Here is an 11,095-nt window from a genome sequence, read left to right on the forward strand (position 1 = left end):
TAATTATACTTAATTATACTTATGCCTGACAGCTCCATAACTAACATCCTCGGTCAAATATATCCACCCCCTGATCCCTACTCTCACTACAGATCACAGTTAGGACTCAAATATCATTGTCCATGCAGACCGTGCCTGACTTTCACCACTTCCACTTTCACCATTGCAAACAACAGACTCAGAGCTGATCCCTGATATAATCCCACCCCCACCGGTGTCTTACTGCCATACATTTCCTGCACCACCATCACATACTCTAATGCCACTGTCTTCCTCACAGAGGACCACAGTTCCTCCCTTTGCACCAGATCATATGCTTTTTCCAGATCTAATCAAGTCTAAGACTTGCTCTTGTAGTTTAAATGTGTTTTATCTTACCCGAGTTGAAATAAATGTCAGTGTGTTTGCTGCTGTTGCAGCTTTCTGTGGAGGCCACCAGTGTCGCAGAGTACGAGTGGCCACAGTGAAGTTTCACAGCGCAGGAGGTGTCGTTAGAGGAGCAGGATGCTACGTGGCCGTGCTCCCCTGTCACCTGCACAGTGTAGAAACCTGCACTGCTGCTTTCATCCCAGGAGAAATTCCCATTGTTTGTCCCACAGTCCACTTGGACCGTTAAGTTTGTGGGCTGACAGGGGGCTGAAAGAAAAGGAGAGCTGATGGGTTATGCATGCCCCACAAGAACTTTTGCTGCCGTTGCTATGGAAACACTCATTACCTGTACTTATTTCTATGGGTGGACTGTAACTGCTGCGGCAGTTTCCATCCTGCGCTGCAATGCGGAAAGCGTACCTTTGCCCACACAGCAGATTAGACAGAGTATGGGAAGAGTTAGAGGTGACGTTGGCTGAATGAGGGAGTGTGCCGCCTATCTGCTCATACTGTAAGACACAGATAGGTCCAGTCACCGGATCCCAAGTGAGGGTCAGTGCGTTGGCATCACAGCTGACATGACCCGTCAAGTTAGTGGGTGGACACAAAGCTAGGATGATACAGAAAGTGAGCAAATCAAATGTTTCAGTATTGTTGTTACTTTTTACTAAATCAACCTACAGGCCCCAAAACACAGAGATGCTCCTTCCAGCTTTCTCTCACCTGTCCTGAGCTGCACTGCTGAGCTTGGCTCGCTCCAGCAGCCCCTGTCCACACTGACAACAGTGACAGCGTAGGTTTCCCCACAGTGGAGGTCAGTGAAATTGCATGAGTCTAAATAGTTTGAGCTGCAGGTATGAGTGTGTCCATCATCTGCCACTGCTGTTGCTATGTACATATCAGCTCCCATTACAGGAGACCAGGAGACTGTGCTGTTGCCTTCACAAGCTGGAGACACGGTGATGATACCAGGAGCGCAATGGCCTGCAGAGAACATAAGAAAAATGGTTTCCTGTTGTCTTTCTGAAATGTAGGGAGAGCTCTCCTCATGGACAATATATGACTTCAAATACCTGCTTGAAAGCTGTAGGCTGCACTTGGATTTCCTGTGCATGTCTGAGAGTAAGGTGTAACCGTAATGCTATAGGTTTCACCACAGTGGATGTCAAGGACTTGACAGCTGGTAGAGTTGGTATAGCAGTGGTGGGTGTGTCCATCCTGTGCTGTTGCTGTCACATTGTATCCTATAGCAATGGGGCTTCCCACCCACGTCACCAGGGCTGAATGATTCAAACAAAGCAGAGCAGCGCTCACGTTCTGTGGGGCGCACGCGACTTTGGAGAGAAAAGAGAAAAACATTCAATGAACAATCAGGTTACAAACACATGACGTTCAAACTGACATGTTATGAGGTTCAGATGGGAATATGTTGACATTTAGGCAAAATACACACGAGAAAATTGATGTCATTGCCATATTTTCCCTTAATGTTTAGAATGATTTGAAAGATGTAGAAACAGATATAAGCCACATTCACTAGAAAATGGAAACTAATAATAGATGAAATTAGTGAGGGTTGGCTGTTTGGCTATTTCCCCTTATTTTTATTAATTATGCTAAACTAATTTAACTCTTTTGTTTTTCCCCCCCTTTTTTCTTTCCTCACTCCCTGACCAGTTGCAGTAGATGTCTGCCTCTTCCTCAGCCTGGTTCTGCTGGAAGTTTCTTCCTGTTAAAAATGAGTTTTTCCTTCCCACTGTTACAAAGTGCTTGTTCATAGCAGGTTGCCTGATAGAGTTTTCTCTTGAACACTGAAGAATACCTTCAGTATTCAAGTACCAATAACCTTGAAGCAACTGTTACTGTGATTTGGTGCTAAATAATTGAACCTGAAATTAAAATATTATATGGGGCAGATATGAGGCCGAGTGGTGATTTCTTCTCATCTTACTCTCTGAAAGAAATAATTGGCTGTTATTTACCTGTTTCTAAGGATTCATTGACACTTGGGCTGCTGTTGCACTGCGCCCCCTGAGCCTGGACTGTTACATTCAAATCCAAGCCACAGGGGAGATTTTCAAACACGCAGCTGGTATTTGTCGTGTGGCAGCCATCCTGATGCCCTTCTCCTTCTACCTGAGTGAGGAAACCGAGGCTTCCCGCAGGGTCAGTCCACCTGAACACTGCTGTGTTGGTGCCACAGGTATACTGCTTAGAGATGATAACTGGAGAACAGGGAGCTGGAAAAAGAGCAGTACATTGGTTTAGCAGGGGGATGAAGCAAGATCACATGTATGTGCCATTTGAAGCACGCTCACCTGTGGTGATGCTGGTGCTGGTTCCAGGCGCACTGTCGCACTCGTTGCCGTGTGCAGTCACTGTAGCCGTGTAGGTCTCACTACACTGAAGATCAGTCAGTGTGCATGAAGCAGTGGCTGAGCTACACGACACTTTGTGCCCGTTTGAAGCTGTGGCGTCAACTGTGTAACCCGTAGCATCAGCCACCGGGGTCCATGACAGAGAAGAGGAATTGGTGCCACAGATCAGAGTGTTATTCATGAAAGTGGGAGGACATGGAGCTGCGAAGGAGACAAAAAGAAACATGTTTAATAAATGTGTTCATTGATTCTAAGGATTGTAAAACATCTTTGTTTTTGCTGTGTGCAGTTTCCCTACCTGTCATTATAACATGTTGGCTTGCTCCAGTGCTGTTACAGGTGGCGTCCTCAGACATGACTGTGAGGTTGTAAACTTTCCCACACTTCAGCTGCTTCAGCTGACAGGAAGTCGTGTTAGTCCTGCAGGAAATATAATCATGAGATGTGCCATCCTGAGCGAGCACAGTGTGGGTCACAGCTCCGGGAGATGCAATCCAGGACACCGTGGCCACGTCTGAGCCACAGTGCAGGACGCTGGTCACGTTAACGGAGTCACATGGTCCTGGAGGAACATACATTACATGATACATGATGTGTCCCAAAAGTCCAAAAATGATTGGGAAACTCATGAAATGCACAAATATATGTAAATGACACCTGTTGTGATAGTAGTTTGAATGGGAGCGCTGGTGCAGAGGCTGTTCTCGGATGCTACTGTGATGTTGTACTGAGTGGCGCACTGCAGGTGGAAAAAAGAGCAACTAAGATCTGATGAGGAGCACGTCTTAGAGAAGCCATCTGGGCCCACAACTTTAGCTGTGTAGCTGGAAGCACCAAGAGAGGAATTCCAGGAGACCAGCAGAGAGTTTGATCCACAGTCTATCACTGCTGCTAAGCTCTGAGGGGAGCAGGGTGCTGGAAATAGATATGACACACTGTAAATCCAACTGCTCAAGTAGTATCTGCATAAAAAAAAACTTATCTTAAACTATTTTGTGTATTAAATGTAAGCCACTCAACAATACAATTTCAGAGTTCATATTGCTTTTGTCAGGTTTAATACAGGCTGCACTTGTCCATCAATTAACGTTGTTGTGTCCAGAGTTGGCATGTCGGGGGTTTAAAGTAACAAATTATTGGTGCAAGCTAACATATCATGCATGCTTTCTGTTTTTCTTCCAGTATGCATACGGTTTAGTTGCTCAGGTTTTGTTTTATTGAGCTCAAGCATTAAGCAAAGCAGGGAAACATGATTCCCTGACTTTTAAACAAGACAAGAATAACGTGTTATCATTTTGTTTATATATGAGCATTAATGAGTGACAGTATTAGGATAGGAGAAGTGCAGCACTGAGGGAATCATGTGACAGCCTATCCCAGCAGACCCAAAGTAAAAACTCATTTATTGGAGATAATTTATCTGAATTTCAGGAGTGGGACCACACCTCCATCAGCATGTGAGGGCATGAAATGTAAAATGCTGTACTAATTAACATTTACACGACAGTTATGTTGATTGTTATGTCATATAGTTGGTACAGAATTATCTCTTTCCTTTCTTGCTAAATATTACAATTCTAAAAACAATTGATTTTGGACTTTATCTACTTAAAAAACAATAAGGAAATCACCAGCGTTAGCTCTTCAGATAGACAAAATGATAGCTTTACAATCACCGTCATTGTTACCTGTCTGAACAGTCTGTGGAGGGCTGTGCGGTCCATTGCAGATGCCAGAGGACGCTTCCACTGAGACATTAAGCGTCTGTCCACACTGAAGGCCGCTCAGAACACAGCTGGCACCATTAGTGTGGCAGATGACCGAAGTTATATTTCCAGCTAATGGCACAGCAGTGACACTGTAATTGAGGGATGCAGAAGAAGAGATCCAGCTGACCGTTAAGTCATTGGTGCTGCAGGACAAGTCTGTACTGATGTTCCCTGGAGCACATGGCACTGAGAGAAACAGAACATGGGAGTTAATCACAAAGACTTTTCTCAGCTGAACTGTGTACTGAGTTCGATGAAGAAAGCCATGACCACATATGTAGAGTGCATCAAAACCAAGGAAAATAAGTGATCTGAGATAGAGGTTAAAAAACTAACTGCTCATCAGTTTGATTGGAATGTGAAGAAGGTGTGATGCCTTGTTTAGTTTTAGTTTTCTATCTTCACTGCTAAAGTGTTTAAACCAGTAATTTGCGATGAGGCTGGAAAGAGGCAGGTCTTTAGGTCAAGTTTTTTTTGCAAGAGATCAGTGAAAAACATTAATTTACAAATTAAATCTCAAGTCCAGTGGGTGCATTCAAGAAGAATTATTGCTGACAATATTATAGGAAATATTATATATATATGTAATATTATAAGAATCCCTGATATAAAAAAACCGGTCCAAATAGAAGATAATTTAATCTGCATATATGACTGACAGGAGTAATTGCCAGTCAAAGTCAGTACCTTGGTCTTGCCTGAAGGGGGCACTGTAGTTGCTGACACAGGTGCCATCCGTGGCAGTCACAAGAATTTCATATGCTTGGCCACAGAGCAGGTTACTCAGTGTGCAGTTGGGGCTGGAGCTGTTGCAGGTGAGGGTCTGCCCATCACTTATGGCTTCCACTGCATAGCTCAGTGCATTTGGACTGGGGTCCCAGGACACATGAGCAGCTCTAGCACTACAGATCAGCTGGCTGGACACTTTAGAGGGAGCGCATGGTTCTGGAGTTGGAATGAAATAAAACATCAGTAACGCTTCCAGATTCCCCAAATAAGACCCCCATTAGTGACATCAGTGGTTTAGGTCAAGGTCGTGTTACCTGTGTTCACAGAGACAGTGTGGCTCTGTTGAGTTGTACACTTGTCATCAGCTCCTGAAACACCAATTGTGTAAACCTCCCCACAGTGGAGCCCAGTGAGGCTACAGGAGGTTTTATTGGTTGTGCACTCAGACCTGTGACCTTCGCCGCTCACAGCAACAGCAGTGTAATATTTGGCACCATCACTGGCGAGCCATGACACAGGAACAGGGTGTGGAGCACATGTGCGTGTCACTGTGACGTTGGTGGGAGGACACGGCGCTGAAAGGAAACGAATGAGAAGCACAATTTGGAGGATTTATCTAACAAAGCCTTGTGGGTCTATCTACATATGATCATGATAAATCTGCAGGTCTCACATGTGTCCACCGTGACCTCTCTGCTCGGCAGGCTTTTGCACCTCCCAGTGACAGAAAAGACCGTCACGGCATAGGAGCTTCCACACTCCAGTCCTCCTGTACTGCACCGTGCCTCTGTGGAATTACAGTACAGAAGCTGGCCCGTTCCTCTGGATATCACGGTGGTGTAGTTCTCAGCAGTAGTGGAGATGTTCCAGAAGACTGTCAACTCACCAGTTGTGCAGTCCACATGTGTTCTGACTCCTTCAGGACCACATGGCACTGAAAAAAGACAGACAACACCATATGCCACTCAAAATTGATAGAAATGGTATACCACTGTGTGAGGGCACTCCACTCACATTGGTTAAAAGCGGTATATTAATTGCTTCATATCAGATTTTAGATATTATTTATTAACATATTTTATTAAAGTTTCAATCCATTTCAACTCATCTGGTTTAACTAGGATATTTTCATTTGTTGTAATCATTTCTTCTGCAAGATCACATATAGTGCTCTGATGAACAGATTTAATTTAAAGCAGTACTACCTGAGTCCATGCTGACCACACTCGAGGCTGACGGACAGTTTCCATCATTGTAAGTGACCGAGACGTTGTATTTCTTTCCACAAGGCAGAGAAGTTATTGTACAGTTGTTCACTGTGTTGCTGGTGCAGTTTAGCTGATCGGCGCTCTGATCTGCTATAGTCGCAGTGTAGAGGCCTGTGGACTGATGGTTCTGCCAGACTATCACAGCACGATTGGCATCACAGTCTCTAAACGCCTCGATGTTGGTCGGAGGACACGGTGCTGGAGAGGAGAAAGACATTTCAGTTCACAGTAACTTAACAGGTGTTAAGTGTCTTCATCATAAATCTGCACATGAAACTGAACATAACAAATGAGGGTGGATCTCACAGAGACGTTGTTGGAGACTAACTATTATATCATTTTTAAGACTAATACTGATTTTTGGTGATTTAAAGTTTTTTTAAGTAATTGCAAGTTTAAGGCACTTTTGCGCTGGTTTAATTTTTTAGGTATAATATATAGTATATAGTCTATACACAACACAACAGTGTTATCAATCTTCTGACCTACCTGTCATAAAAGAAACCTCCTGACTGGTGGTGCTGTTGCAAATGAAATCCGTGCCAAAAACACTGGCGGTGTAGTTCTGTCCACATCTCAGGCCATCAATCATACGGGTGCTGTCCATTGACATGTAGCTGAATGAATTGCCATGTGCATCTTGAGCGAAAATGACGTACAATATAGTGCCGCTGCTTTCCATCCAATCAAATGTTGCAGAGTTTTGGCTGCAGTCCACTGATACTGTGACATTGTTTGGGGTGCAGGGAACTGAAAAAAGAGGAAGATATTTGTGTCTACTAATCTCTGCCACCTGGTTTAGCAGTGTGACATCTTGGGAACTATGACAATTTCAAACAGTGGCTCAATACATACCAGTCTGTGCAACCTCTCCCAAAACTTGGGGAGAGGAGCAATTGTTATTGGAGGCAACAATCCACATGCTGAGGTGTTCACCACATGGCACATTGGTAATTTCACAGCTGTTGGAGGAAGTTGTGCAGTTGTAGCTTTCTTTAGTGTTTCCCTTTACTTCTACAAAATAGGAAAGAGCTCCAGCAGCAGAGTCCCAGTTTATGACCAGCCTGTTAGGGTCACACCCAGCTGACCTTCTCAAGTTAGTTGGGAGACAAGGAGCTAAAGAGAAAAATGGAGAAAATTTTGTATTTCATTCTTTTCCTTTAATTCAAAGTGTTTAAAAAATAACTAAACTTCACCAGTTGTTAGAGCAACCAACCACAAAAAGCTTCAGTAATCACATTTTAGAAAAGTCACAACAAACACTGTAAGAAAAACAGAACAAATCCTACTCACAGGTTTGAACAATCACAGGTTCAGTGATGTCGGTGTTACACTGTAAGGTGACAGCATACACACGGTACGTGTAGTTCTGAGCGCACACCGCATCAGTGAAGTAACACGTGGTATCTGTTGTTCGACACTCCGTTGACATGCCATTGCTATCCACAGACGTCGCCACGTAATAGAGGGTGTTGTCGGTAGGCGTCCAGCTGAAGATGACTACATTGCTGTTGCAAGTGTATGAAGCCTGAGGATTTGCTGGGGCACAGGGGACTGGGGGAAAAGAACGAATTAAGGATAGGAGGATAAGATAAGTGCACCTCTACATCCCTTCCATCCTGGCGTTATGAAAAAATTCTTGAGATGACACGATGAGTCATTTTGCATATTTACACAACGCATTTTTCCCCTTTTCACAGTAATTTCATGACATAAATGACACTCTCATCGTGACTCGTTCATATATCATTTAGTAATCAAAAATGACACACAAAAAAGCTTAAATTGTGTAGACATGATCAAAGAAATATGGCTAATGAACAGTAGCTTCTACGTATTTGCAAGGGAATGGGGTCACTGATGGCCAAGGGTGTTGGTAGCCAACAAAGCCAGCAGTGACGGCCCTTGAAGAGCTAAGTTCATAATCGTAGAACCATTAACACTTATTTATTTTTTATGAATAAAAATATAAAAAGTGACTATTTTCCCTGATCACCTCAACAGCTCTGGCCACTGTTCATCCGTAGTGAGTGTACTCAGATAGGAACATGACTCTGGACTCTGCCAACACTTTTGTCAAACTTCTGACCAATGATAGCTACGCCGAAGTGAGTTGTTGAGGATATCTTAAAGTTTTCAGATGTTGTTGCTGCTGTTAGCCTCTGTTAGCTGCTGTTAGTCGGCGTTATGAAACATTGTTTGAAATGCATGCAACTTTGTTTAGAGTCTTAGTGCATAAACTTGCATACATTGTGAGAATGTAATCAAACTGTTTATTAATGGGGAAAGTGTGATTGTTAGGAAACTTGAGCAGCTTCCAGAAACTGGTGCCTGCTCTTATGTATTTTTAAAGGATTCATTCTAAGTTTATGAGAATGTATCAGTTTGTCAAGAGATTTAATTACATATGAATCTATGCATATTTATCCTTGTTTGTACTAAATAGCCTCAAAAAATATCGATTTCACCTTTAACATCAAGCAGTCTACCAAATTCCTTTTTTCATTTACATTAAATTAATCATGTCATCAAAGCAGCTTGAAGATGGTGTACAGTACATGATTGTGTATCTCCTTCACCTATTCATGTTTCAGACTGATCCTATATATGACTTTTGAAAACTCCCTAACTTCAATAGGCTGTAAAGAGCTTTTGAATAACTGGTGTTGGATGGCAGGTCTTATTAGATAACATGAACTTGTGACTTGCTGCTCAGGGGCAACAAAGAGCAAAGGATACCATGGAAAGAACCTAAAAAGTCAGACCTAAGGGTACAGTTTGTTATGAAGAGATTACACTATGCAATCTACAGAAAAAAGAGAAGGTGGGAGTATGCTTGAAAACATACAGTATACAGGTGACAGGCAATGAGCCTCAGAGAAGGCATATTTGTTTTCACAGCTGCTGCCCTCACCTGTCTCAAACATTGAAGATATGTTGGAGGTGCTGCTGCAGTTCCCAGAGAGGGCTGTAACACGGACCTCGAACTTCTCACCACATTTTAACATGGAGATCCGGCAGCTAGTGGAAGCTGATGTGCAGTTACTAGAGGCACCGGTTCCATCTACAGCTGTGGCTCTGTACAAGCTGGCCCCAAAGACCAAATCCCAAGTTACTGTCACGCTGCCAGTGGAGCAGCTGTAGTCCACTGAGACTGTCGTCACTGAATTAATAGCTGAATAAAGTAAAGAAAAAAATGTACAAAATGTAAACAGCTGATATAATTATGTTGCAGAAGTCAGCAAAAGCTGTAAATATTGGTAAATAAAAATATTCTTGGATTCCTGTTGGCGTGTCATCCCTAACAGCTCAAACCCAAACAAAATACTCTGATTGAGCTCATTCACAAATATCATCATGATGCAGGTAATAGTTTGTTTATTTCCTCATCAATAAAAACAGGGAATCAAGCCAACGCTTCAATGACTCTGGTAGCAAATACTTTTCTATGCTTTGTTTGATTTTGAGTTCATATTTTTAAACAAGAGAAGAGAAGGGAAATAGACAAATAATTGATGTTGCACAGATACTCACTAGAGGTAGTGTGTGTAACATTAGCAGCCTCCCCAGACACCAAGAAGAAGTTGAATGATGATACTCCCACTGTGTAGGTTGAGCAGGGCTCCAGATTACTTATATCAAAGAATGTGGTGGTGGTGTTTCTAATGACTGGCGTGTTGCTGGGGTTTCCATTATCACTCACAGCCACTTGGTACAGCAGGACTTTATCCACTGAGCTCCAAGTCACTAGGGCTGTACTTCTTCCTGTTGCTACTACTTTCACATTAGTTGGTGGCTGCACCACTTCCAACAGAAAATACAGGTGTTAATCAATCATTTAGAAGTGATTATGTATATTTTATGTGTACGTGCATCCTCTGAAAAACCATCAAAACCAGCTGTTTGTATGCACTTACACGTCGTTATTATCCTTGTGTTACTTAGGGCACTTCTTCCAGCATTGTTGGAGGCGTAAACTATGCAGCTGTATGTTGTAAAGGTATTCAAATCATCAATTTGTCCCTTTGAAGCTGTAAAGGTCTTAGTGAAGTTCTGTGCAGGAGATTTAAAGAACTCTTCCACAATTACAGTATAGTTAACCGCCCCCATCACACTGGTCCATTCAAACCTTATAGAAGTACTTGACAGAGCTTCAGACAATGTGATCTGGGGTGCAGCAGGCACTGGGGGGATGTAGAAGAAGCTGCTCAGCATTATTTTATTTACTTTACTCTTCAAAGAAAATTGCTTTGTTTATTTAACTGGTTTAAAACGTGTCCCTACCTGTCATGGCTGTTTTAGTGTCTTTGCACACAAGATTCCAAAACAAAAGGACCTTCAGGGTGATGTCATAGACGTATCCAGGTCTTAACCCCTGTACCACCATCTCTGTGCTGGTTGGTGGCGGCATCACCATCAGCGGGGAAATAGTGGTGGAGTTCACCACTCTGAAGTCCAGTACATAAATTGAATCACTGCTGTAGGTGCTCCATACCACTTTAAAGGATGATGCTGAAGGAGATGTAACTGACAGAATATTGCATCCTGAGAAAAGACAGAAAATTTATGTATTATGTTTCTT

At 42.9% G+C, this 11,095-nt stretch overlaps 2 protein-coding genes and 1 long non-coding RNA gene across 3 annotated transcripts; all 3 read right to left on the reverse strand.

Moving 5' to 3' along the window:
* Positions 1-857: 857 nt before the first annotated feature.
* LOC112842900 (fibronectin type III domain-containing protein 7-like) lies at positions 858-4,546 on the reverse strand. The gene is made up of 7 exons (XM_025900421.1): positions 4,436-4,546; positions 3,405-3,662; positions 3,046-3,309; positions 2,688-2,948; positions 2,352-2,609; positions 1,443-1,703; positions 858-1,353 (listed from the first exon to the last, which is right to left on the reverse strand). The coding sequence occupies exons 3-7, from the start codon at positions 3,101-3,103 to the stop codon at positions 1,037-1,039; spliced, it is 1,155 nt and encodes a 384-aa protein (XP_025756206.1). The 5' UTR covers positions 3,104-3,309; positions 3,405-3,662; positions 4,436-4,546; the 3' UTR covers positions 858-1,036.
* Positions 4,547-4,596: 50 nt separating this feature from the next.
* On the reverse strand, positions 4,597-5,632 carry LOC112842790 (uncharacterized). The gene is made up of 3 exons (XR_003214817.1): positions 5,560-5,632; positions 5,204-5,461; positions 4,597-4,702 (listed from the first exon to the last, which is right to left on the reverse strand). It is a non-coding gene; the product is annotated as an uncharacterized LOC112842790 (long non-coding RNA).
* A 55-nt stretch (positions 5,633-5,687) lies between these two features.
* Positions 5,688-7,185, reverse strand: LOC112842903 (fibronectin type III domain-containing protein 7-like). Its single transcript, XM_025900442.1, has 5 exons — positions 7,003-7,185; positions 6,451-6,711; positions 5,919-6,179; positions 5,750-5,820; positions 5,688-5,693 (listed from the first exon to the last, which is right to left on the reverse strand). Exons 1-5 carry the CDS (start codon positions 7,124-7,126, stop codon positions 5,688-5,690), a joined length of 723 nt encoding a protein of 240 aa, XP_025756227.1. The 5' UTR covers positions 7,127-7,185.
* Positions 7,186-11,095: the final 3,910 nt, after the last annotated feature.

This window comes from Oreochromis niloticus, linkage group LG18 (assembly GCF_001858045.2).
Source record: "Oreochromis niloticus isolate F11D_XX linkage group LG18, O_niloticus_UMD_NMBU, whole genome shotgun sequence".
NCBI lineage: Eukaryota > Metazoa > Chordata > Actinopteri > Cichliformes > Cichlidae > Oreochromis > Oreochromis niloticus.

Bases quoted from the DNA above. Each gene is read 5' to 3' on its own strand.
- LOC112842900 (XM_025900421.1), bottom strand. From the start codon at position 3,103: ATGTCTGAGGACGCCACCTGTAACAGCACTGGAGCAAGCCAACATGTT. The intron at 2,949-3,045 runs GTAGGGAAACTG...TCTCCTTCGCAG, and splicing joins CCAACATGTTATAATGACAG to CTCCATGTCCTCCCACTTTC. The intron at 2,610-2,687 runs GTGAGCGTGCTT...CTCTTTTTCCAG, and splicing joins CAGCACCAGCATCACCACAG to CTCCCTGTTCTCCAGTTATC.
- LOC112842903 (XM_025900442.1), bottom strand. From the start codon at position 7,126: ATGTCAATGGACAGCACCCGTATGATTGATGGCCTGAGATGTGGACAG. The intron at 6,712-7,002 runs GTAGGTCAGAAG...TCTCCTCTCCAG, and splicing joins GGAGGTTTCTTTTATGACAG to CACCGTGTCCTCCGACCAAC. The intron at 5,821-5,918 runs GTGAGACCTGCA...GTTTCCTTTCAG, and splicing joins AGAGGTCACGGTGGACACAT to CGCCGTGTCCTCCCACCAAC.